This window comes from Sminthopsis crassicaudata, chromosome 3 (assembly GCF_048593235.1).
Source record: "Sminthopsis crassicaudata isolate SCR6 chromosome 3, ASM4859323v1, whole genome shotgun sequence".
Taxonomy (NCBI): Eukaryota; Metazoa; Chordata; class Mammalia; order Dasyuromorphia; family Dasyuridae; genus Sminthopsis; species Sminthopsis crassicaudata.
The window spans coordinates 181277878-181305666 of NC_133619.1; the positions used below are offsets into that span (position 1 = coordinate 181277878).

Sequence of the window (27789 nt, forward strand, 5' to 3'; positions counted from 1 at the left end):
AAGGCAAACTTCATCTTATTTTCCCCCGTAGTCTTTCTCTAAATATCTGTCTAGTCATGGTCTAGATTTGGTTGGGTCTTGACTTGTCTTACTATTCTGGTTTAGAATATCTACTCTAGGTGGAGGACTAGGGCAATAAGGGCAGTACTCAAGATGATTTTAAACTAAATTAAGTCTTGATCTGTGGCAGACTTAGGTTCTAGGACCAACTACTACATGTATTCATACATGTGTTTTCAGGGGGAACCCCTCCAAAAACATAATATTGATATAGTGAGGTTCACAAACTGCTTAACAACTACTATCTCATTTAATCTTTACAACTCTGAGAAGTACTGTCACTATTCCCAGAAGTATTGTCACTATTCCCATTTTACATATGAGAAAACTGAGGCTTATGGAAGGTAGCTATCTTTCGCAAGATCTTAAGATTTATAAAGGGAGGGAGATAGAACTCAACATAGATCTTAAATCTGATATATTTTGTACTGAAGTGCCTCAAAAAGAGTCTTTTCCTGTCAGTGGATACTTTCTGGGAATGCTTTTTTTTTTTTTTTTAAATACATAAAATAAAATGCATAGAATTACAAAGGAAAATAATTACACTGTGTTACAATTCATGACCTCATTTGGGGTTTTCTTGGCAAAAATTCTGGAGTGGTTTGCCAGTTCATTTATAGATGAGGAAACAGAGGTAAAACAGGCCTGGCAGTGTGTCCACTTTGTCACCAAGCTGCCTAATTGAAGAAGAGTTACAATTTTTGTTTTTTTTTTTTTTAAGTTTAGAGATACCAGTTTAAGAACTTTTATCAAATGAGAGTAATTAAAAAAAATTCCGCATATAAGAACAATGGATAGAATCACATATATGAAGGAGGATCCAGGCCCCTTAGGTTTGGCCCCAATTTGTAGGGATCCCTTTGTTATCAATTTTCTAAAAAAATACTCTGGAAATTCAGATTGAAAAGGAATATGCTACACTCCACCCCCATAAATGTAGGGTGTTATGCTAATATTATTAAGTGGTAGTTTAAATTTAGGCTGTCAAATACTTTTAACACATTCTCTTTGTATATGTTCAACTGAGAAGCTGGACCAAAACAAACAGCCCAGAGTTTCTCCACAGACGTTTTAATTTTGGGTATTATTCATAAAAGATCTTCAGGAATTTTTGTTTTTGTTTTTTGTTCCAATCTCTGTCATCTACTATGCATCTTTGGACAAGTCACTTAATTTCTTTGGACCTCAATTTCTTCATCTGTAAAATGAGAAGGTTGGAGAACATGGCCTCTAATGTTCCTACCACTTCTAAAGTTATGATAACTCATCATTCCTCCAGTCAAATAAACTTTCTCCATGGCCAGGACTTGGCATTTGATTGGATGTGGAGAAAGGGAGACTAAGGAAAGACTGGCAAAAACTAATCTGACCTTCCAAAAGAGGAGAGCAAAAAAAATTTTAGAAGGCATTAATTGCATTGTTTTTGAGGATTTTCAGATACTGGGAATAAAGTAAGCCAAATGACAAATGTTGTCTCTTAGGGGAAAAAAAAGATCTTTTCCCTGCCGCCAACTCTTAGTTCCCCCTCCTTCCCCAATTACTATTTATCTATAACTCTAACTATTTTGCATATATAATCCCAACTTCAATCATTCCTCTCATTGAGTCTGGGTATTATTACTGTATCTTTATAAGAGAGGGGAAACAATGTTGGTGCCTGATAGGTAAATATTATGGCTCAAGCAAGGATTTGTCACTTTGTGACATATATGTGTGTGTGTGTGTATATATCTATATGTGTTATTTACATTGTTAATATGTGTCCGTATACATATATGCATACATTGTCTGCTGTCATTAACAAATAATATATACATATGAGCCAGTAAGAGATGGGCCTGGGAAAGTAAATAAAAAGTAATGTAATATAAAAAGAATTTTCATGTACAAGGGTAAAGATTAGGGCCAATTTATGAGACAGTTTAGGAATTCATGAGAAAACATCTTTCTTAATTACCTTTGAATTTAGTGTAAATCTGATAGATGAGTGGTAGAATCTCAGAGTTGTTTAATTTGAATTTCTCTAATCAACAGTGATTATTAAGAGCTGTCTTCTAAAAAAGTGTCTGTTCATATCTTCTGACCATTTATCAATTGGCGAATAGCTTTTATTTTTTATAAATTCCCTATACACTTGAGAAATGGGGCCTTTATCTGAGAAACTTGCTATAATCCTCTTCTCCATTTCCTGTTTTCCTATCTAATTTTAATTACACAAAATCTCTTTAATTTCATATCACCAAAATTATACATTTTACTTCCTTCCTTACTTCCTCTCTGGGATCCTATTGGAGATTTTTTTGGAAAGATACTGGAGTGGTTTTATCATTTTCTTTTCCAGGTCATTTTTAACAGATGAGAAATTGAGACAAATAAGTTTCTTTGAAGGAAGGTGAGTAGATGTTTTATCCATTGTACCACTTATATGCCTATTCTGGACACTACTTTTATTTATATGGTGAAAGATTAAATAAGCTTTTTGAGTAGTCACCACCAATAACTATTAGAATATATATAATTTGTATATATGAATGTACATGTGTTACTTACACATACTTATGTGTGTGTATGTACAGACATATACCTATACATATACACCCATAATACTTGGAATCCACTTTTAAAATTATATGAAATGTCATTTCACCAAGCCTTTCTCAACCGACATTTACAGAACAAATATAAACCATTTAAATATGCCTTTATCCAAATAATGCATTAAAAATATCATACAAAATTTGTATTGGCTTAATACTAAAAGCAGCATGCTAAACGATGAATTACAAGTCAGAAAAGCTGAAGTAGACATGGAAAACTCTAAATCTATGATCTTATGACCTACCTTGATATAGACCTGAATGTCTTAAAAGAACAGTCTTTTTGTTTCTAGGGCATGTTTAAACTACTGCCTCCTAACATGGGGGCAGTGGGAGGTTATTTGCTAGTACTTTCATACTCAGTGAAATTTATTCTCATTTCATGCCCTTTTTTATACTCAATATCCACCTCCTATGTGCCCAGCACTGTGCTAACAAGTGATATTAGGCTATTAATAATTTCTTGGACATGTTATAGTGAGGCTATCTTTTGTTTAAAGGTAGGAGTAGGTGAAAGATGAAATCCCTTTCAATTTTCAAATGTTGTGACTGTGCCCAACCCTCCTTCCCATGTACAGTTCATTCACTCTAACAGGAACATACTTTTTTCTACCATGATTCTGGATCCATTTCAGTATGATGTTCTCTATTTGGATACTTAAATTACACTTTAGACTACATGTTTTTCACCTTCATTTTCCTTCATGTTTTTATTCCATTGGTATTTCCCCTTACACTCCATTTTAAGACATTTACCTAGTTTCTAGTTAATTTTGGTTGTACACACAGCTCATACAGTATGGTAAGTTCATAGCTTTAGAACTGGCTAGAAGGAAGCTTAAGTGTCATCTAAGTCCATACTCATTTTAAAAATGAAAAACAAAACAAAACAAAACAAAAACAGGGTCTCAAGAGCTTAATACTTGCTCTAGATCACATGGGCTGCAAGCTACAGTTAAAATTTGATTCTTGGATTTCTGGATTTAAGAATGGAGTACTCAGAGTTTGTCCTTCTTTGTGATCACAAGGATCCTAAGAGATTGTTAAGTATCTTGCTGCATGCCAGACACACTCTTGTCTTTCAGTCTAATAATAATAACTATCATACACAAATGCATGTAATACTCTTTTGTTATCAATATCTATTTGATGAATAAGATGAAAGAAAAAAGTCTTGAATCTCATCTCAAACATTTCTGAGCCAAATATAAATTCCTTGGAGTATGTATGTATGTTCCCTCTCTTTCTGTCTCTCTGTCTTCCAAGTATTAAGCATATTAAGCTATATATTACTGGAATGTTACCATACTACACATATGTAATATGTTCACAAAAATCTGTATTAATTTCATATTCCAGAAGCTGAAAGAAAATTGTGAGCAGGTAGGTTTTCTTGTTCAATTTCAACTGAATACTTTGAAGCTATGATGCAGAGTATAGTTGATATTTTAATAAGGAGGAAAGAACCAAATCTATTAAATCAAAGAATTAAGAGGTAGAATCAGAGAATAGCTGTAAGAAGTAAAGACCACCAATTAACCATGAAATCTCATAATCTTGTACTGTACAGTTAGCTATAAAGTCAATTTATACACTGATAGTATTAATCAAAATTATTCACAAATTTTCTAACAAAATTAAAATGATCAATAGAATCAGAAGCACATTTAAAGTGCAATGTATACGAATGGAATAAAACCTATAAAATTTTTTTAAAAATAGCTAAATGTATACACATACAGAAATGCACAAATGTGCAAATTATATAGGATGTCCCTAAAGTCTCAGTGTAGTTTTAAGGTATTGAAGCTTGAAAGTACTAAAATTTTAAAATGCATCAAAATGTTTGAGACACTGCACTGCAATATCTAAGAATGCTGGTGGTAAAAAATCAGTTTTTTTGGCCTTTTGTGGATATGTGTATACATGCACAGTTTTTCCCATTAAATGGCTGAACTGAATATAAGGAGGGGTTGCTAACCTACAAGATAAAAGAGGCAGTAAATATGAAAGTGGCAGCATAACCCCCTTTTCCCCAAACTCCAGTGTTAGAGAAGCGAGAAAGTAGGTTTACAAATGGCAATGTAGGAGAATTAAGGCAATACTATGGGGAAAAGGATATACCTTCCCCATTTCTCTGTGCAGGCTGGCACACATAAGGTTTCCTATCATCTAACACAGTCAGGAGGCACTTAATGACTAAAGAAAGTTACTGTTTTCTGGCAACAGGTGAGGAAGTGAGGAAAAAATTCTCTGTATGTCAGCATGTGTATTACAGATCAGTTAACATATATGAACCAGCAAGCAGCTGATGTGTAAAAATGATCAGCCAGAAAAGTAAAAAGCATCTACCTCGGCTAACTATTCCATTCCCAACCTAATGACCTATTTATTCCTTTAAATGACTGACTGGTATCATTACATCAAGATCATCAAGAGAGGACGTTTTTGATGTTATTGTTCTGTTTTAAACAAAAAAACAAAAACAATCAGTCTTCAGAACAAAAGCACAAACCTAAGCACAATTTATTATTCTGCTGGGTTCCACATCTAATGAGGACAGCACAATTTAGTTAACTACTAGGCAAAAAGAAGTGTCAGCACAGGTAGTATTCACTAATTTGCTAATTCTTGATGAATATTATTAGGAACTTCAATAACTCTCTCCTTTCTTCCCTCCTTCCATTTCCCTTGAAAGCGACCATAGACTCTGCTAGAAAGTTAGCTCATCTGCAAAATGGCAGAGATTAAGTGCACAAACATCATATGTGAAAAGTCATGAATTTTAGTTATAATCCTTCAATTAACTATCTGTGACCATAGATAAAACTACATGGTACTATGATCAATTTTTCTTACTATGGATTTTTAAAAATAATGAAGGCTTACTCTGATGCCTAAATGAGGAGTGAAAGGATCCCTAGATCCTGGAAAGCAATAACTTGGGAATAGGCAGTGATTAAGTCCAACTGAGTTTGAAAGACAGGTTATGGGAGGGAGGCCCAGCCTGACTAGATGTGGCAAGAGTTACTTATGTTCAAAAGATTGGTCTTCATGTAATGCATTTTTGGCCACAGAAATTAATGAAAACCATCTACTATAGAAAAAAAGGGAGGATTCACAATAATGAAATAAAAGATCTTTTAAAGTACTAAAATATAACAATAAAAATGTATATTTGCATAATACTTTATAAACTTTAAAGAGCTCTAAATATATACTAGTTCATTTTTATTCCATGTAAGTGTGGTAAAACTGTTCAAATATTAGGATCTGCATTTTATAGAGGAGGAAACTGAGGCACAAAGTGCTTTTCTGATAAGATCCATTGTGATTTCTGTAACTCAGCTAAAAAGAAATAGGAAGCAAAATTACATCTTTTGACTCCACTGGTTTTTCACTATAGCATGCTTCCTCCCATAAGGCCACAAATACATTTAAAGACAAAATCTTTCAAATAATATCACTACTACTTTAAATAAATAATATACTATAAAATGATAAATATAGTATAACATAATACAAACATATAACAATGTATAATACAACATAATATAAATTATATGTGAATTTATGCTAATAGGCAGCATGTCAGAATGGATAGAGGGCTGGCTATGAAGTCACAAAGATCCAGTTTCTAATCACACATACTGCCTATGTAACCTTAGACAAGTCACTTAGTGACTAAGAGTCCCAAACAATTCTTTAGAACTAGCTATTGTACAGAATGTGCCCATTTGCTCTGGTAGAAGAAGGCCCTTACCTGTAGCTCTTTATATGAATGATATCACAAGTCCAGTTCAGAAAATATTTGTGTGCATGTATGTATTTGCACATAGACATACACACATTAAATGTTAACAATTAAAACATAGGAATTATGACAAATGGCACAAATTCTAAAAGTCTCACACTCTGAAGCTAAATACTATCCCTGTCCCTCACACCTAAGTCATGATCACTTGCCACAGTTTCTGGAAGAGCATCTTTAATACATTAGCACTTCATGTGGACCTCTACCAATGCATTACTATCTCAACTTACAAAGAGCTTCCAAATTGATCTTTTCAATGGAAAAAATAATAATTCCTCTTGAACCTCTATGACAATCACAGAATTAAACTCAATCACCTTAAAAAAGGAACTAGGTGAACTTAGATCATCCAATCCAATCTCCTCACTATACAAATGAGAAAAGTAGAATCCAGACCGGTTAAGATGGATACTGCCAAATCAGTGGCAAATCTTGTCATTCTGCTTCCATAATGTTTTGTACAAATCCTATTTTCTCTGCTCAAACCGCCACCATCCTAGTTCAGATGCTAATCACATCTCACCTGAACTACTCCAATAGGCATTTTCTTAGTCTTCCCAGTCTCTCCCAACTCCAAGCCATCCTACACAGAAGCATGTTCATATTTGAATTAAGCAGATATTTGAATATAGAGATAGCTTTGATCATGGTAAAAAGGTTCGACTTACAAAACAAATTACTTGGATCTTGCCAACTGTGGAAATAAACTCAGTCTTTAGTACTGATATAGTCATGCTTTTATGGCCCTCCTTGTCATCACATATGCCATGAACATCCTAATCACAGATAATTTAGAAATAATGGTCCAGAATTATAAAAAACTAGAACCTATAGATTTAGGAATCTTAATTACTTCCAAATCTTGTTTATGTTATCCATCTTCTAATTAACCTTAAAACATAATAAAATTATGAGGAATACAATATCCAAGAAACAGCGTATTGCCATATTATGATTTACAAGTAAAATCTCTTCAGATTCTACAATTGTGTTTATTTGTACACTAGATGTGATATTTTCCTATTCTTTTAATGGGAAGAATTAAATTCAACTAGTATATGTTTATGTGAGAGCATGATCTAGCGGATAGGAAGTCAGCCTCTACATTGAAAAGATTCAAGATATGTGATGTTTGGCAAATCAACTAACTCTACAGTTAAGTTGCAGAGCAGGTATTCCTTTGCACTGGTAAAATAATTTTCTTGTACTAGTGAAGAAAGGTTCAAATATATAAACACTCAATGCCTTAGCCCTAAATTCTACATTAATAAAGTTCTCTCTGTGTGTTCAGTTTTCTTCTTTTCTTTCTTTTACTAAAACATAATAACCACTTATAAAGTTAAACAAAAGATATTCTTTTAGGTGATATTACCCTCTTCTCCAAGATAATTAGGGGAACAAAGAAGAAAATGAGGGGAAAAAAGTACAATCTCATCTTTATATATATGTATATGTATATATATATATATATATATATATATATATATATATATATATATATATATATATATATATATATATATATATATATATATATATATATATATATATATATATATATATATATATAAAAAGACGTGCTTGGGCATTCCATGCAACAAGAGGTTGATATTACATATTTAGGCTCAATGGAAGGAATAATTTTTTAACACTTGGGATCATCCACAGGTTAGCTTTAGAGATGTCTTCCAAAGTTAGGATGCTTTGATTTTTTTTGAAATAAAATATTCTGCTCATATGTAACCCATCAAGGAATGTATGAAATATATCACATGCCAAATGTGGCAAATGTGGCAAACAACTGGAATAAACAATTCTATATAACAACAAATGTCCAGGAGATGTTTTGTGGAAACCAATTGTTTCATATAAATTTTTCCCTACTTCAATATTAAAAATTGTGTGTTCATGGCTTTATTGAATGTATGTTACTGATATTTTATTTTTATAATGATTATATTTTAAGCTACAAGTATTTTAAGATTAAATGGAGGACATAGAAAAAAGCAGAAAATATTTTAAAGACTGCAGTTGTCATGTATACAACACTAAAGAAAGAATAACTAAGTAAGCAATTTATAGAGCTTCCAGGAAAAAATAATTTAGGCTAAGGTTCATCTATTTAAAGACATTATGTTATGAATTTAAAAATGCCAGGACACTATCTATTCCTTCCCTCTAATCCAAACCAAATAAGCATATACTATGTGCAAAGCATATGTTAAGGTTGGGGATACCAAAAACAAAACAAAACAAAACAAACAAAAAAAAAAAAAGTGGCTATGGTTATAAAAAGAAGGCCCTCCTCACATGAAAGGTAAGGAAAGTTGAGAAATCAAGAGGAAAAGGTAAGAGAAAACAAGAAATAAGAGTACACAAGGAAGAAAGCAGCAAACAGCAGAAGCAGAAACATAGATCAGAGAACAGCAGATGAGTGACTACCTAGACTGCTGTGAGAGGAAGGTAACAGAGAGATTAAACAGTCCTGCCCCTGTAGTGCCTGTAGACATCATTGTGCTACACACTACAGATCTACTAACTACAAAAAGAGAGGCGTGAACACTTAGTGAAAGGCAAGCTAAGGTTAAGTCCTATTCACTTCCATTCCTCTCCATGGCATCACTGTACTACAACCTATTACTACAGCTGAGCTCATAATGATACCTCTTAGTTGTCAAGAAGGGTTGTGATGTATATTGCATGTTGTTTAGTAAAGTAAGCAGAAAAGTAGTCCTCCAAACACTTGTTTGTTCCAGGGTTAAATTTCATTGACCTAGGAAGATTCTCCAAAGAATGAGTTGGTATATACTGCATTACAAAAATCCCCCAAATAGAACAATTTATTAACAGCATAGTACAGAGAAAAAACTATGGAAATTTCGAGTCAAGAGTTTTAAAACTCATCTATCCACTCAACTCCTTTCCTTTCTGTTATATTTTTCTTTGAGGAAGGACCCCAAGGTCTTGACTTCTATATTTAGGGTAGAATTCAAGAAAGAGAATGAGCAATGAGGAGGTAGATACAACTATGGCCTTCTGGAAAGATAGGATGCTTGAGTTTTCCATAGTCTTCACAGTGACAGAACAATGAACTAAGTAGAATTTAAGTGTTCATGATACGTTGAACACCATGCTCAGTGCTAACAAAAATGAAACAATCCTTGTCTTCAAGGAATTTACATTTGTACTCTGAAATAAAAACATATAAATGAAAATCAACATGAAATTGATTGTTAGCCATATGCAGAAGATTTTTTTCTTCTATGCATTTTCTATGTATTACTGAGATAAAGTAGCTTCCCAGATCTTAAGAAGGGCATAAGCTTTCTCCCAAGTTTCTCTTCAAGAAAATTATGAATTAACTGATATAAGATAAAGCATGATTTACTAGATTTTAACAAGTCTAAGTTAATGTTATCATTAAGGAAGAGTGCTATTCTATAGAAACCTTAGAAAGAAGAGGGGGAGACAAAGAAAAATGCTAGAGCTTAACAAAAAAAGCTCTATCTAGGGGACAACTAGAAAATATATTCCACAGTGGGAAAAGAAATAAGCTTATAGGGTTTCCAACATTTTGGGTGAACTCCCTCAAGAGCTTTTGGTTCTTATTTTCATGTTTTTGATTATAATGTACTTTACTTATAAAATGAACTTTAATAAATGTTTCTTGAATTGATTTTTTCCAGAAAGTTTGAGAGAGGGAAAAGAGTTCTATATATTAAATACGAATATTCGAGTTACCTTTAAGGTTTATCTCTATTCAACTCCATTATTTGATACCTCAACAAATCTATGATTTCATTGGCATGACTGCCCACCACAATGCTAAGGAATGAAATCTATCCTTGACTTCCCATCCTGTAAGACCTTAGCTGTTGTCTTGGTACAAACAAACTTGTGAAAGGATATCTCATCCAACAGTGCTGAAGGACATTTGCCATTTCTCTGGACATTGCTTGGATATTGATCCTTAAGTTGCTATCAGTTATCCATCATGCCTGATACATGGATTAACTCATCTTTTTTTACCAAGTCTTTTCTTTTGCTAATAACAGTGTTGTCAAACCCAAAAAGAAACAGGGGCCACCTAGCTGTACCATATCTAAAACTATATTATAAAGCAGGGGTCATCAAAACCATTTGGTGCTAGCTAAGAAATAGAATAATCAATCAGACACAATAGTCAATAACTATATAATCTAGTGTTTGACAAACCCAAAGATGCCAACTTTGGGGATAAGAACTCACTATTTGACAAAAACCACTAGGAAAATTAGAAACTAGTATTGAAAGAAATTGACCCACACCAGGTCAAAATGGGTTTATGATCTAGACATAAAGAATGATATTATAAACAAATTAGAAGAACATAGGATAGTTTACCTCTCAGATCTGTGGAGAAGGAAGGAATTTAAGATCAAAGAAGAATTGAAGATCATTACTGATCACAAAATAGATAATTTTGATTATATTAAGTTAAAAAAATTTTTGTACAAACAAAACTAATGCAGAGAAGGGAAGCAATAAACTGGAAAAACATTTTTACATTCAAGGGTTCTGATAAAGGCCTCATTTCTAAAATATATAGAGAATTTATTCAAATTTATAAGAATTCAGGCCATTCTCCAATTAATAAATGGTCAAAAGATACGAACAGAATTTTCAGATGAAGAAACTGAATCTACTAGTCATATGAAAAGGTGTTCCAAACCACAATTGATCAGAAAAATGCAAATTAAGACAACTCTGAAATACCACTACAAACCTCTCAGATTAGCGAAGATGACAGGAAAAGATAATGATGAATGTTGGAGGGGATATGGGAAAACTGGGACACTGATGCATTTTTGGTGAAATTGTAAATGGATCCCAAGACATTCTGGAGAGCAATTTGGAACTATGCTCAAAAAGATACCAAACTGTGCAAACGTTTTGATCCAACAGTGCTACTACTGGGCTTATATCCCAAAGAGATCTTAAAGGAAGAAAAGGGATCCACATGTGCAAAAATGTTTGTGGCAGCCCTTTTCGTAGTGGCAAGAAACTAGAAATTGAATGGATGCCCATCAATTGGAGAATGACTGAATAAGTCCATACACACATACATGAATGTTATGGAATATTACTGCTCTGTAAAAAATGACCAGCAGGATGATTTCAGAGAGGCCTGGAGAGACTTACATGAACTGGGATTGGGTGAAATGAGCAGAACCAGGAGATCATTATACATAGCAGCAATAAGATTATAAGATGACCAATTCTGTTGGACATGGCTTTTTTCAACAATGAGATGATTCAAACCAGTTCTAATTGTTCAGTGATGAAGAAAGCCATCTGCACCCAGAGAGAGGACCATGGGAACTGAGTGTGGTTCACAACATAGAATTTTCACTCTTTTTGTAGTTGTTTGCTTACTTTTTTTTTTTTTTTTTGCTTCACTTTTTCTCTTGTGAGGCATAATAATTATATAAATATGTATGCGTATATTGGATTTAACATGTATTTCTACCAAGTTTAACATATATTGGACTACTTGCTATTTAGGGGAGACCATGGAAAAAGGGAAAATTGGAACACAGGATTTTGCAAGGGCTAATATTGAAGAATTGTCCACATACATGTCTGGAAAAATAAAAAAGAAAGAGAGAGAAACGGGGGCCACTAAACCATATATAAGGATTCCTGAGAACTGTATGTTAATTTTTGAAAAATTACTTATTAACATATCTATAGTCTTTGAATTTTTATTTATTTTGTTAAAAATATTCCCAATTACATTTTAATTGGATTTAGATAGCACTGGGGAGGTGCAACCCTCAGGCTGGTAGGTCCCATACTTCGGTGCTCTATGCTAATCCCCTGGTATAGGTCCTTATTTGCAATGTACTAGATCATTCTGCCAAGTACCATTTCATTATCTTTTAGCCAATTCTTAATTTCATTTCTCCAGAGACTGGAATTATGCATCATACACCATTATAGGAATGATATCAAAGAGATGGTGGGTGTGAATGATTCTCAGATCCTTATTATACTCTGTGTAAACTCATAAAATCAGGTTTCTTAACTCAAAAACCTAAGCTTCAGAATCCTGGACTCACCAAGATATAGACATCTTTTAAAATCTCAGTCTGATCAACTTGTTAACCTCTTTTTATTTAACTACAATTCTGTTCTATGTTCTTAGGTTTTTTTGGTTGTTGTTATTATTTGTTGTTGAAGTATTTTACCTGTAATAGATTATCACAATACCTCTGAAAAGTAAGCCCCATCAGTTTTAGCATCATTTTATAGAAGAGGAAACTGAGGGTCATCACAGTTAAATGCTTTGCTCAGTCACATAGCTCCTATCAGTGGTTGAATTTGAATCTGGATCTTTGTTGACTCCAAGTTCAATGCTCTTTCCAGTGCCTCTCCATCACAGTGAGAAAGAAATTTTCCACTGGGTAAGCTAAATTCTTCCCCAAAAATAATAAATTGGGATAGATTAGGTATTATGCCATAATGGGTTTCAGTATTTTTCTTAGTTTTGCTTCTAAGAGGCTAAAAGTTCTACTATATATGTATATATATATAGTACATATACATATATATATATGATTTTTTCTGAAGATATGAATATAATATTAAAGAAGCTATAAACAGAACTTTATAACCCCTGAGAATAATTTAATGCAATGCCTTGCAGAAAGAATATTGGACATGATAAAAAAAAAATTCCAGACGTAGTATGCTTAGATATACTCTATGCTTGCTTGCCCAAGCCAAAAAAAAAAAAAAAAAAATTCTTCCAGTTCCATGAAATTTTTATTACAGACAATTGCAATTTCTACCATGATGGTGGTATCCTCTTAATGCCTTGAAAATGCAAAAATCTCATTTTAATAACTATCTGAAGTAATGAAACTTCTTTACTTTTAAATCCATAAGAAATCTGAAATATTGAATATATGATTTGATTCAGAGGCATTAATATTTTCATAGTAAGAAATAAAAGAACAAAACATAAGTTAAAAAAAGTTGTATGTTCTACAACTTAAAAATCAATAGATTGAATGAAATTAGAATCAATACAATGAACAAACAAGGTAAATTATGTTATACTCTTATAGTCAACATTTTTGAGAGGTCTTTCATTATATAGATGTCCAAACTAGAGGTAGGAAAAAAAATGAAACTTATGAAAACTAGCGAAGACAATCTTTTATACAGTAAATGAAGAAATTTTGCTTACATAATACTGGCCTCCTCATAAGGATAAATTTAGCAATTCATGTTGTATTGATGGGACAGCTGGATGGCACTGGATAGCGCACTGGACCCAAAGTAAGGAAGATTTATCTTACTGAGCTCAAATTCAGCCTCAGATACTTTCTAGCTATGTGATCTGGGACAAGTTACTTAACCCTCTTTCCTCAATTTCCTCATCTATAAAATGATCTGAAAAAGGAAATGGTAAATCACTCCAGTATTTTCACTAGAAAATCCCAAAGGGAGGCACAAAGATTTGGATACATCTGAAATATAACTGAACTATTAACTGTGGTATTAATATCACTAACTTACTTCTGATCACTTAAAAAAGCCACAATTCTTTTAGTAATACTCTTACATTCTTGAAAAGCTATTCAAAAATGATGGTTGCAATACCAGCAATAAAGATGACCTCAGAGTGGGCAGGATTTTAAAAAAGAAAAAAATCAATAGGCACTTCAGAAAGTACTCATACCTTTGTTTGACACAGAGGAAATAATGTATTAATGAATGGTTAAAAAAAATTATTCACAGAAGAGCAACCTTATGTTGTCAACAATGAAAAGCAACTTTATTTGTATCTACATAGTAGAAAAATGACTGAAAACAGATAATAAACCTAATAAATACTTTAGTTATCCATAGATAATAAAACTCAAGTTTCTCATTCACTTTGCCTCCTTGGAGAAGGAAGGTGCTCTGGCAGAAAGAATGAAATAAGCATAAATTATAACAGCAAGTGAGTGAATAACTATTCCTTTAGCACTCGAGTAAACAATTTTTTAAACAGTTAACATCACTTACTGTACTTTCTCCCTAAAACAGAAGCTCAAAAATGAGTTACATACTCTCATATGCTGCTACTAACACAATTCATATGTGTTTGCATTTCCTTCCACACCATGAAGAAATGAAATGAAATCCCAGCAATGCCTCACTGTATTGTGGAGATGACTTTATACCCCAAAACACTATGCCAGCAAAATATAAACCTGTAACACTTACCAAGCTAAAAAGGTTTGAGAGGGATCAGTTTTTGTTCAAATTAATATACACATCAAACAATTGCAAATAATATGCAATTTTATGTGTGGTCATTTAAAATTTTATGTATTTGGAAATCTATTTTAAAACATTTAATAATATAATATTTAATTTATTTTTTAAAGCTTTCAAGTATAGGAGAAATGGCACGCTATTTATCTTCTGTTCAAAGAGTAGCAATAGTTAAGTGTGGAGAGACTCATACTCAGAATTAGTCTCCAAATAAGAAATGCTTTTCTTTTCTTTTTTCCTGAGGCAATTGGGGTTAAATGACTTGTCCAGAGTCACACAGCTAAGAAGTATTAAGTGTCTGAGGCCAGATTTGAAGGCAGGTCCTTTTGACTTCAGGGCTGGTGCTCTATCCACTGGCTGCCCCAAGAAATTCTTTTTAACAAGAATTTCTTTCTTCAAACAATACTGTCCACTCAGTCCCAGAAAGGCAGCTTTTTGTGTCAGTGGAGGTAGATTCAGGACAACAAATATCATAGCTGTTTGAAGTACTCAAATATTTAATTCTCATGCCTTTTTTAGTCATAAAAGACAAACAAACAAAAGAAACAATAAAATTAGCAAGATGAAGATTTGGAAACTGAACAGTACTTACCGAAGATTCACTATCTCTAACAAGGAAGTCACCTTCAACACCTCGCTCATTAAGGGCACATTCAGCCTGATGTCGTGTAACATTCCCATAATACCACTCTCTTCCAGCAAACCGTCCTGTAGAAGATGGCCCCGTATAGCTTATCTGAGGTGGATGGGAAGTGTTCATGGCAGGACCATCACTTAAGATGACTACATAGTTTTTAGGAACAAGGCCAATTTGCCCTCGGGAATTTTTACATTTCCACCATTCTGGGTCATTTTCAGGTTTTTCAATAACTTCCATTGTTTCCCCTTTTTCAAAGTTGAGCTCCTCCTCTGTAACAGAACTGAAAGGATAGAGTGTTTGAACAATATGGAGCACTTTCATACTCTGGCCATTACTCATTGATGCTCCTTTTCTTAAACTGAGAAAACTCGGGGAATCAGCTGTTGCTTCTTCAAGTTCCTCTACAACATAGTTAGAAGGAAACCAGCCAATCTGTCCATTGTAGCTACCTCGCCACCAGCCATCACTACACTTTTCCATCACGATGACCCGGGATCCTTTCACTAGAGAGAGTTCATCCTCCCTCTCTGCAACATATGCGAATTTAACATAGGCTGGGATGTTGAGGTCATAAATCCTGTCTGCAGTACTTCCATTAGATGGATACTCTGCATCTGTACTAGGGGTGGGAGAGGCATCTCTTGTGCTTGTCTTTCTTTTTGTCTTACCCAGTCCTGTCAGAAACAAAAGGAAAAAGCTTAGTGATTAAAAAAAAAAAAAAAAAAAAAAAAAAATATATATATATATATATATATATATATATATATATATATATATATATATATACACACACACACACACACACACATATACACACACACACACACACACACACACACACACACATATATTTATTAATAAAGTCAACTTTTTTTCAAAATATAAAATGGAAAGCATTTTTGGCTTATAACAAATTTCACTGTCAACTTAACAAAAGCAATGCACAGAAATAGACTGGCCATGTGTGACTAGGAGACCTCATGATTACCATCAGGAAACATTAACTGGTTGTCCAAAACTATATTTCAACAGATGGCTTAATTAATGCTGATTTATAATTCATTCACTTCAGAAACCTGCAAAGTTACTGGTAATACCCAAAAAAAAAAAAAAAATGTAAAAGGAGAATAAGCAAATGCTTATTAGCTATGTGACCTTTTTTGTCTCAGTTTCCTCATCTATAAAATGAGCTACAGAAGGAAATGGCAAGCCACTACAATATCTGAAAATTCCAAATAGGGTCATAGTCAGACATAAATGAAATAATTAAATACCACCAACAACATTGTCATTAACTTGGAAATCTGCAAAATTGCTGGTAATATTGAAAAAATTCAATAAAAATAGAGGAAAGTGAGTTTGATTTACTGAAAAGATAAGTCATCTGGGGAAACTTTCTACATCCCTCAGGTATATTAAATATGAACTCACAGAATGTCAATACTTTGGCACAGTTAGAAGGCTGGGTTGTATGACCAGTAAGCTTCCTCTTCCAAATTCTAGAAATCTTTGCATTAATTCTTATTCTGATTATATACTTATTTTTTGTCCTTAATATAAATATTCTGTTTTAATGTCACCTTAATTTTCAAACATAACCCTTTTCACCTTCAAAGGCCTTCATGATAAAAACTAAAGAAGAAAAAAATGAGTAGCAAAATTAACCAAGTCATCCACCGAGTCTGATGACATATACAAGAAGTATGCCATTCTTCAAAATACTGGGTATCCTCATGCTGCCCCACATAAATACTCAGGGTCTTGAAGAACAGCACCATCTTCTAGCTAGGTAATGACTTGATGCTTCTAACTTCTAAGTGAACACTAAAAATTTTCTCCCCATTCACACTTACCTGCTGTGTTCTAATCTTTGTTCTCCACCAGAAGAAAGTAAGTGCTAATGAATCTTCAAATAAATTAACTACTGCTAAAGTTATCTAATGTACTTCCAGGTAATATTTATCTTCTTCAGTGATGTATTAAACTGGATCTGGTTAAGAATGCATTAGGTCCTTAAGGAATAAAATTGGTGTTAAAAATTTCCAACCACGACGTGAGTTAGATTTTTGAGGCATATGTCCTTCTTTGCTTACTCACCACAGAATGACTTCTTATGTCAGCACTGGACTTTAAGCCAAACTTTGATAGAAAAACATCTTTCCAGGCACTAGCTAGGAACTGGTGACCCAACTGTAGATCTCTTCCTATTTTAAATGCAGAATGCATTTTGTTGTTTTCAGTTATATATAGCCTATTCTTTATGACACTATTTGGGGTTTTCTTGGCAAAGATACTGGAGTAGCTTACCATTTCCTTCTCTAGAACACTTTATAGATGTGAAACTGAAGCATATTATTACTCAGCTAAAAAGTGTCTGAAGCTGGATTTGAACTCAGAAAACCAAAAGTTAATGAACACACAGATGCAGGGTTTTTTTTTAATTCAAATTCACTGATTCATTAGGAATCAGAGGATTCCAGATTAAAAGCTCCTGTTGTAGTCCTTTGATATATCAAGAGATGGGGGAAAAGAGTTCTGGGCATTAAGATTATAACATTAAATTGTGCCTTATTTTTGATAGTTTGCCCAACGTTGTTCAAGTTGTACTACTTTAAAGTATTCAGTGGACACCATCCTAAGATGCAAACACATTGTCAGTTTCCCCCTGGAAGCAAGAAGATAATAACAACAAGATGCAAAGAAAATAGCAAAGCTCTGTCCAAACTAATTTCAGAAAGGGTCCCATAAAAAGAAAACTAAAATAGGAAAGCCAGAAAAAGGGTTTTATCTTTGTTGTTTATTAACTTATTTATTTATCCTTGGAAATATCGATACCATAATTTTTATATTACCAGAATTTACTTCTGTTTAATGGCTGTGCTATTTCATTATATACCAAAAACATTTAGCTTAAGTGCTTGTAAAGCATAATAGAAAAAATCTGGTATATTCAAATAGGTAATTCAAAAAGAAAAGAAAAAACAAAACAAAACAAAACCAAGTGCTATGCTACTAACCAGCCAGATTGAAACACAAGATGTGAAAGGAATCTGCTGCTTGGAGTCACTATTGTACTAAGTTGAAAATAATGACCTACTTCCTTGACTTAATGCAAGAGCTCTCAGAGTGCCAACAAGCCACTCTGTACTGTTCCAAGTCTTTACCCTATGACCTCTTATAATATGCTCCTCCAGCCTACAAGCTCATCTAAGCTTCCACACTGAGTTAATCCTTCCATAATTTTATCATTCTTCAACTAAGCATGAGCAGATATACTACTTGGAAAGTTGGCAAAGGAGGGAATGATTTTATTGTGTTCTGAGATACAATTACAGGAAAATGGTGCTTAAACTACTTGCTTCAGGGGAAAACTAGCAAAAATTTAAATTCAGATGAAAAATTCCAACATTAGATACTGAATAACATCTGTCAAGCAAGACTACATGAAAGCAGGAATTAAGGAATATAAAGGGGAGAAAAAATGTTTATCCACACTGCAAAGTTTTAGAATTTTAAAGATGCTTGTCAAAATGTAAACCTAAATCTAATGATCTCATTATTGCATCATATATAATTCTAATGACTGAATCATTGTTCTCTCCACCCACAAACTAATGATTTAGATTTCAAACAGACAATTCCCTAAGTTTCAACTTTCTCTTTCATCTCTGAATAACTACATATTCTTTTTAGAGTAGAGAAACTGATCCTTTTAATTTTGATTAATTAATTAATAAACTTTCACCTTTAATACCTATTCTAAATTTGTTACTTAATTTTAGGCAGTTACTAACAGTAACAGGTTGTTTTAAAAGAGGTTCATTTTTTAGTTATTTGAAATTCAGAATAGATTTTCCTAATGAAAGTGTTTTAAATGGTGCATAGGGTACAAGGACAACCACACTAATTATGAAACTAATCAACATTTTATCAGTATTTTGGTGGGAAAAATGAATTCAAAATTTCAAGGGGATATTTTTAATATATTTTCTTTGGCGGTAGAAGTTGAGACATTAATAAAAGTCTTTGTGACCTAGGGCAACATGTCTGGATCTCAGTTTCCTCAGTAGTAAAATGGGACAGGGGATCAGGGACTGAATTTAGATGTCATTTATCTTCTAAGTTTTCTTTCAGTATTCATTTCCTTTGATATGCTGTCCTTCCACTCTCAATTTTCTCTGTAATTCTTATGACACAAGCCAGCAACTCAAAAGGTAAAAACTGACAACATAGTGGGTAAAGTTCCATGGGCAGGTAAAGAGCTACAGCAAGAAGATAAGAACTAGGGATGGAGAAAATGACAGGGCAGAAATTCTTGATGATTTACTTGATGAATCTTGAAGATTTACTTGATGAGTAAAGGCTATCTATCAGGTAAAGATTGTTAGAAAGGAAATATGGGAGCAATATCAGTAGGAGGGGCTTTTCTATTATTTTTGTTTTGGTTATTATATTTAAATAGTACTAAAGGGATTAGAAAAGTCATCTCTACATTTTTTTTCTTAAAAATTTTCAGCAACCCTCTCCCCAAAGATAACATCTAGGCACAAGGCAAATTTATTACATTTTATGCAAAGTACAATCTGAGCTACTTTTCTGATTTTCATCTCTGCCTTAATTTTCCTTTTTCTTGTTCCCTCCAATTTCTGCGATGTTGTTTTTAAATCATACCATTTACCTGGCAAAGTTTCACCAGAAAGGAATAAACAGTGTTTGAAATGAAAACAGCTATCTTTAGTATGATAGCAAGAACTCTACTTATCCATTTTGTCTATTCTTTAAAACTCAAGCACTATTTACAACTGAGAGTAAAGTCTTTATTAATGGGAACCCAACTATCTAGATCACTCAATGAACAGTTTTCCTCTGCATAATACTTTTGGTAGAAAGGAAATCATTATTAGTATCTGTTCTTGAGCCAATGCACATTAAACCCAATTTCTACATTTATAGTATTATACAATCTGAATGAGCATATGAAATATTGGCCTATCATTTAATTGTTAGGTGAAATATGTTGAGCATCTAATTATATGGGAACAATTTAGAGTCTGTCATTAAAAGGGATGTCAGGGAAAAGCTGGAAGGAGAAGCATTGATTACAAAGAATGAGCATGACTTTCTCAAGAATAAATATTAAGCTCTGAATATTGAGAAAATCAAGTTGATTCTCTTTTGTAGTTGATTTCATTTGTATCACTACCAACATTTTATGTAATCATCTAACTCACATTTCATTTATCTCAAATGTTCAGCTTTCCTGTAAATCACTCATAATCTCTAAGTTAAGTTTAGAGGTTCAGATCTCCTGGTAATCACTCTTCCATTCTTGTGTTAAGGAAAACAGTTATTCTTGAAGGATTCAGGTAGAGTCCAGGGAAGATAGTCTTTATTGCTGCAACACTGGCTGTCCTTCAGGAGTTTGATTTGTTATCTCTGTGACACTAACTATACAGATGGACACTATCAAGGAACATTCAGGTACAAATGGAAGAAGGGATTGTTGCTATCTCTATACTCCAAATTTCCAGCCAATTATACTGTCTCGTACATCTATGATGCTGTAAGTTTTATAATCAATCATATTGTTTTCACCACCTATGATGCTTCCTTCTAGTTTTTAGATGATCCTCCTGTTACTCATAAAATTACCCTGTCAGCCTTCATTCAAGACCATTTAGCTTTCTGAGAAGCTAAAGACTGGTAACTGCTAACCTTACCAATAAACTGAATGTGCTCAGAGCTTTGTGCCTCACTTTACCTTAATTTCAATTTTGACAGCTCCTCTCTTTTTTTTATTTTTGCAGTGTTCCTTATAGATCAAGGGGATACTGTAGGTATGTTTATCCTGTTTATCCTTATTTTTTTTAACCCATCAACAATTTTTACTTAGCATATATTCAATACAAAGTTGGAATGGGTGGGAGTTCCAAACTTCCCTCCCCCAAAAAAAACAAACCCCCACAACCTTTCAATATGAGTAACATTCTTCAATATAAATTAAAAATTTGTTTTATCTAGTTTTAGTAAAATATTTGGCAAGCTCTTTAATGCTACTGTTATTATAAAGATGGAGAGTGGGTTAGAGGAAGTACAATTAAGTTGATTCAGAATTACTGGGGCCCAAAGGGTGGAAAACCTTTAGTAGAACAAAAGATCTCTGCTCAGTCTAATAATGTTTTAACATTTTTATGAGGATTAGGGAAAAGAATGGAAGATAACATTTTTATTCCATCTGAAGATGGGATAACTAACAAATACACTGGATAACAACAAAATAATTCTAAAAGATTTTGACAGGTTGGCCTATTGTTAGGCTGAATATTATCTTGAAATATAATAGAGTTGAAACACATAGATTAATACAGATTTATAGAGAATTTCAAATCATTCTTGATTTAGAACTGGAAGACAACTAGGAAGTTACTAATCCTGAATCTGAATTTTCCAAATAAGGAAACTTCTGGCTCCAAACTTTTGTTTAAAAACTTGAAACTCTTACACTTGGATTCAACAAAAGAACTTAATATATGGAATATGGTGCAGAGGTGGGACATGATTACAGAGAACAGCATAACTAGCTAAAAGAAATCTGTGGATTTTAATGGGTAAATTCAATAGTAATATGACATCCAAGAAAGATAACGTAACCTAGTCTGCAAGACTGTATTAAAAAGATATAGCATCCAAGAGTAGAAAGATCTCTGAATCAGAAAATTATAGAGTTAAGAGTTAGAAGAGACCTTAGTGGTTAACTGATTTTAACGCCATATTTTAAAGTAGAAATGACTTGCCCAGTCACTCAAGCAAGTAAGTAGAGTTACTCAAGTAAGTACATGGTCTGAGGTAGAATGGTACTCCTGAGCTCTAGCAGATCCGACTGCATCTGAAATACTGTTTAGTCCTGGGTAGGAAAAGTAGTGATAGGCTGGGAAGTATTGAGAGCAGGGGACAATCAGAATGCTCAATAATCTCAAAATCCTATCATGAGAGAATTGGTTTGAAAGAGATTTTGATCAGATTTGGTGAAGGTAACCACCTTCAAATATCTGAAGAGCTATCACGGGGAAAAGATAATTGATTTACTTTGGCCCCAGAGAGAAGAATTTAGAACAATAGGCAGAAATTACACTAAAGGAAAATTTAGAGGGAAAAACACCTTTTGTGTTAAAAGGGAAAAAACTTCTTAAAAATTAGGTCTATCCAGATGTGAAAGGGGCCACCCTAACAAGTAATGTAATGGGCCCTTTCTCAATATAATAAGCATAAAGTTATCAACTCTAGGGTCCCTTTGAACTTTTTAAGATTCTATGATCTTTGCCATTATAACAAATTTATTTTAGTAATCTTTTCAACAAGACTTGAAAGGAAAAAGACTTGATTCTGAATTAACCAGAAATAATGGAATATCAGCCCCATATTAGGGCTGTCATAGTTTGCCTGATGAAAATTCTATAAGGTTCAAGTCTATTTTATCCTTACATGTCATATTCTTATAGTTTCATTATTCTGATGGTTTAACTTAATCTGTTGTTTTTTGTGAATAAACTTTCCTGTAATCAACTTACCATGTAGATAGTGTTAATGAAAAACACATATGCTTCTCTATGCTATGCTATGCTCCAATTGATAAATTACTGTTACAAATAATTACATACTGGCTCATCCATGAGCAGCATGCTATAAGCTTTTGGATTAAGAATCTGATCTTTCTAATATTTTTGGTCCCTTCTTGATATCCTCATATTTAATTTTAAATGGAAGTGATAGCTGGTTTTTAATAGGAATCTGGAATTCATCATTTATGAAAAAATTATGCTAGTTAAGTTTTTTTGACAACAAAGTTTCTTAAACTGTATGACCTCTTGTGGGGTTTAATAAAACAATGTGGTGGTTGCTAAATTATGATTTATTATCAGTAAATATTATTTGAATATCTATTTTATATACATGAGCTTCCAAAAAAAATTTCTCTCACCAAAAGAAGCCTTGTTTTTCAGAAAGGAAATGTCCTCAAATATGCTAATTCTGGCTTTTACTATTTCTAAAGAAGTTTTCTTTTTTCCAAACAGATTTATCTCTGTCCTAACAGAATATATAAGTACCACTATAACTATTCAGAGAAATAAAACTTAAAAGAGTTTGATTGGGGAAGAAATAATTAGGAAAGTCTTATTAGGTGTTTTCAGTAGATTCCCTTGGCAGTGTATAGAAAATCAAAATTCCTTTCTTAGTAATTGAATATATGCTTTCTTCAGTTGGTCTTTTTCCACTTTAGATTATTAAAATGATCACAGACTCTTAAGAGTTCAAAAGGACCCCAGACCTGGTCTAGTTGTATTAGTATCTGAACAAAAACATGCTTATTTCACTGAGACATCCCATTACTTCTTGAGATAGCCCCTTCTACTTCTAGATAATCCTAATTGTCAAAAAGTTTCTTCTTAAGACACAGAGAGATTTTATCCTTTAAAAAAAAATGTTCCTTTTATGTCACTTCTATCCAATGTTCTAAATTCTCCCCTCTGACGTCCATTAGACCAAGTCAATTATTTTTTCCATGTGACAGCCCTTCATATATGTCTTTAGTACTAAGCAAATGAGGGTAAAAAGTGAGGAAAAAGGGGTGAATTTTTTTTTTCATCATCATTAGACTAGAAAGGAGAGCTAGTAGTTTCAAAGCTTTATATCTATTCTTTTCTGTATATATAGCTACCATAGATCTTCAGTAGAGCTACTTTAGAGCATAATATTAAAAAAAGTTCCTTACTCTTTTTTCTCCTTTTTTTTCCCCAACTAAATTAACCTCCTACACATAAAGCCATTATGGCCTGTCTTCATTTACCATACTTAGAAAAACTACAAAGGAACATGTTACATATACACACTCACATACTCTCTCTCTGTGTCTCTCTCTCATCTTAGCAGATGTTCTTTTGGCCAACAGTAATATGCACTAATTTGATTTATGAAGGTAAAGTTGAAGAAATTTGTAGCATGAGTATTAAGATCAAATCTTAGCTAGTAATACCAGCTTGTATTTTCTGTTCCACTTAATTTCATTTTCTGATTGTTAGAGAAGATAAGGTTTATATGAGAGACAATTTAGGGGGAAACATCACAGGCATTTCTCAAGTTACAGAGCAGGTGATGACCTGCATTGGTGAAGAGGATTCTCACACTAAGGAAATGATGAGTTCAGTTGAAAAACAGTGCAGAAGACACAAATAAATGAAGCGATTTGTTATTTCTATAATATACTGAACATAAGCTTAAACAACAACAACAACAATTATATAACAAGTTGTTTCATAAACAATCTTCTTAGTCTTTGTTTTGGAATGTTCACGTATTTCTATTATGTTTATATTAAAAGTACATATTTTAAAAACTTTTAAAAACATTTTAAAAAACATGAACAAGATTTTTCCATGTCTTCTTCTGCATTTCACACTCAAGAATATACTCATACAATAAATAAAAACAAATTTAATTTTAAAAAATTCCAAAACTCGGGTAGCTAGGTGGTGCAGTGGATAGAGTACCAGCCCTGAAATCAGGAAGACCTGAGTTTAAATCTGGTCTCAGACACATGTTAACACTGCCTAGCTGTGTGACCCCAGACAAGTCGCTTAATCCCAATTGCCTCAGCAAAATAAACAAACTAATAAAATAAAAATAAAAATTTCAAAACTCTCATTTCTTAAAACACAGTGGAATTTTATTACATTCATTTGCTGTTGTTAGGTTGTTTCATTTCCTTCTCCCACTCATCTTATAGATGAGGAAACTGAAGCAAACAGGTTAAGTGACTTGCCCCCATCACACCATAATTTGTTTAAACATTCTTTAGGTGATGAGCACTCTTTTAACTTCCAGTTCTTTGCCATTACAAAAAGAACAATTATAAATATTTTTATATATACAGGTCCTTTTCCTTTCTAATTTCTTTGGGGTATGCACATTTTACTAAGAAGTAGGTCACATTCCCAGAAGTGATTCACTTCATAGTTTTACCAACAATGCTTTTGTTTTTCTACAAATGCATACTAAATAATATTATTATATTTGATATGTTCCCACTTTCTTCTTAATTTTGTCTGGTGACTATCGGTTATCTCCTTCCATCTACTAGTGATTGTTACTATTCTCAAACAAATGGCAAATATAATTTCCTATCTCTTCAGATGAGGCAGGAAAACAAGGTTACAATCAGGGTCCAAGGATGTGGGTTCAAATTCCAGCTCTGATACTTGCTTGTGTGATCTTGACAATTTTAATTACTCAATCTCCCTGGGCTTTAATTTCTTTATGAGAAAAACAAGCAATCTGAACAGGATGGCCACTAATATTTCCTCCAGCTTTAAATCAATGATCCTGAAATATTTTGTGTTTCATTTTTAATTGCTATATTTTAGATCAGTTTAACTTAAGTAAAAACATCCCTTAAGAAAATAATTAGCCCATACGTCTTAAATAAAAACTAAAAGAAATAGAGGGAAAGAGAAATCTAAGTATTATATAAATGAATACATGAATAAAGAAAAGATAATGCTTTGTGTTAAATTTCAAATTTTAGATATATGAAGAGGAGTGAAAAGTTTAAGGATCTCATATGGAAGAACATTATGATAGACATCTTACAAAAATTTTACTTCTCTCATTTAGGGACATTTAGATAGTACAATGGATAGAGTACAGAGTCTGAAGTCAGAACATCATCTTCCTAAGTTCAAATCTGATCTCAGACACTTACTAGCTGTTACCCTGGGCAAGTCACTTAACCCTGTTTGTGTCAGTTTTCTCATTTGTAAAATGAGCTAGAGAAGGAAATGGCAAACCATTTCAGTATATTTATCAAGAAAACCCCAAAAGGGATCACAGAGTAGGACATGATTAAAACAACCAAACAACAGAATTCATTCATAACTCATGTTCCTGTCTTCCAAAACTAAAGATTAACACTTAAAAAATCTGAGCTTGAAAGGAATAGTATCAAAATTTTACAAATGTGAAAATAGGTACAATAAATTTGTCAAAGACTTCACTTAGTTCCTCTAAGGAAACTAGATTTAACAGTCTAATTTAAAGGTATTAAAAAATTCTTACACTGATCCTTATGCAGAATTTACTAGCCACTATTTCTATTTGAGTTTCAAACCATTACTATAGTAACCCAATCAAAAAATTAAATTCCATAAACAGTGCCTATCATGTATAAAGGTTTATACAAGGTGCTGAAGACTCAAGAATAAGTAAAGTATGATTCTTGTCCCTCAGTAAATTTATACTCCAGATGAGGAGATAAGAAATATAGAAAAGTAACATATTAAGGTTTGGAGCTGCAAGAGAGATTCCTTGGAAGTCAATAAGAAACCCCATTGAAAAATTTTGACCACACAGTCCTTTTTGTAGTGGCAAAAAACTAGAAACTGAGTGGATGCCCTTCAGTTGGAGAATGGCTGAATAAGTTATGGTATATGAATATTATGGAATATTATTGTTCTATAAGAAACAATCAGAAGGATGATTTTAAGAAAGGCCTGGAGAGAACTCATATGAACTGATGTTAAGTGAAATGAGCAGGAGATCACTGTACATGGCAACATCAATATTATAGGATGATCAATTTTGATGAAAGTGACTCTTCAACAGTGAGATGATTGAGGCCAGTTCCAATGGTCTTGTGACGAAGAGAGCCATCTACAACCAGAGAGAGGACTGTGGGAACTGAGTGTGGATCACAACATAGCATTCTCACTCTTTTTATTGTTGTTCATTTGCATTTTGTTTTCTTACTCATTTATACTTTCTTTTTTGACCTGATTTTTCTTGTACATCAAGAGAATTATATAAATATGTTTACACATAAAAAAAAAGAAAATAGCCTCCAAAAAAAAAAAGAAGAAGAAGAAGAATTTTGATCACAGACAACAGCAGTAGTGAGGCAACTTATATCAGAATTAAATGCTAACATCAAAATTTTCCTATCTTCAAAGCACACCTTCAACAGGAATAGTTTCTGATTTATTAGAATAATGTAGGTAAAGAAAGCTGGCAACCTGTATCATAATTTCAGGGATGAGTCTAGCAAGCTGAGAGATAAGAAGTAGGTATCAGCTGCCTCTCTTACCAAGGACTCCTCTCTGGATCCAGTGGACAGAGCACTGGGCCTATAGTCAGGAAGATATGAGTTCAAATTCTACTTCAAATACTAGCTATGTGACCCTGTGCAAATCACTTAACCTCTCTCTGGTTCAATTTTCTCTATTGTAAAATGGGTCTAAAAATAGCACCTTCCTCACAAGGTTGTTTGAGGATCAAACAACATAATATTTGTAAAGTGTTTAGCATAATACCTTTAATTT

The 27789-nt window shown here is 33.0% G+C and overlaps 1 protein-coding gene across 7 annotated transcripts in view; it reads right to left on the minus strand.

Moving 5' to 3' along the window:
- The window catches only part of NCK2 (NCK adaptor protein 2), a 208366-nt gene that overhangs the window by 8808 nt on the left and 171769 nt on the right, over positions 1-27789 (minus strand). For all 7 annotated transcript variants that reach the window (XM_074299688.1, XM_074299689.1, XM_074299693.1 and 4 more), the window contains one exon: positions 15374-16095. In XM_074299688.1, the coding sequence (XP_074155789.1) occupies positions 15374-16095 (722 nt within the window). The remainder of the gene's footprint in view (positions 1-15373; positions 16096-27789) is intronic.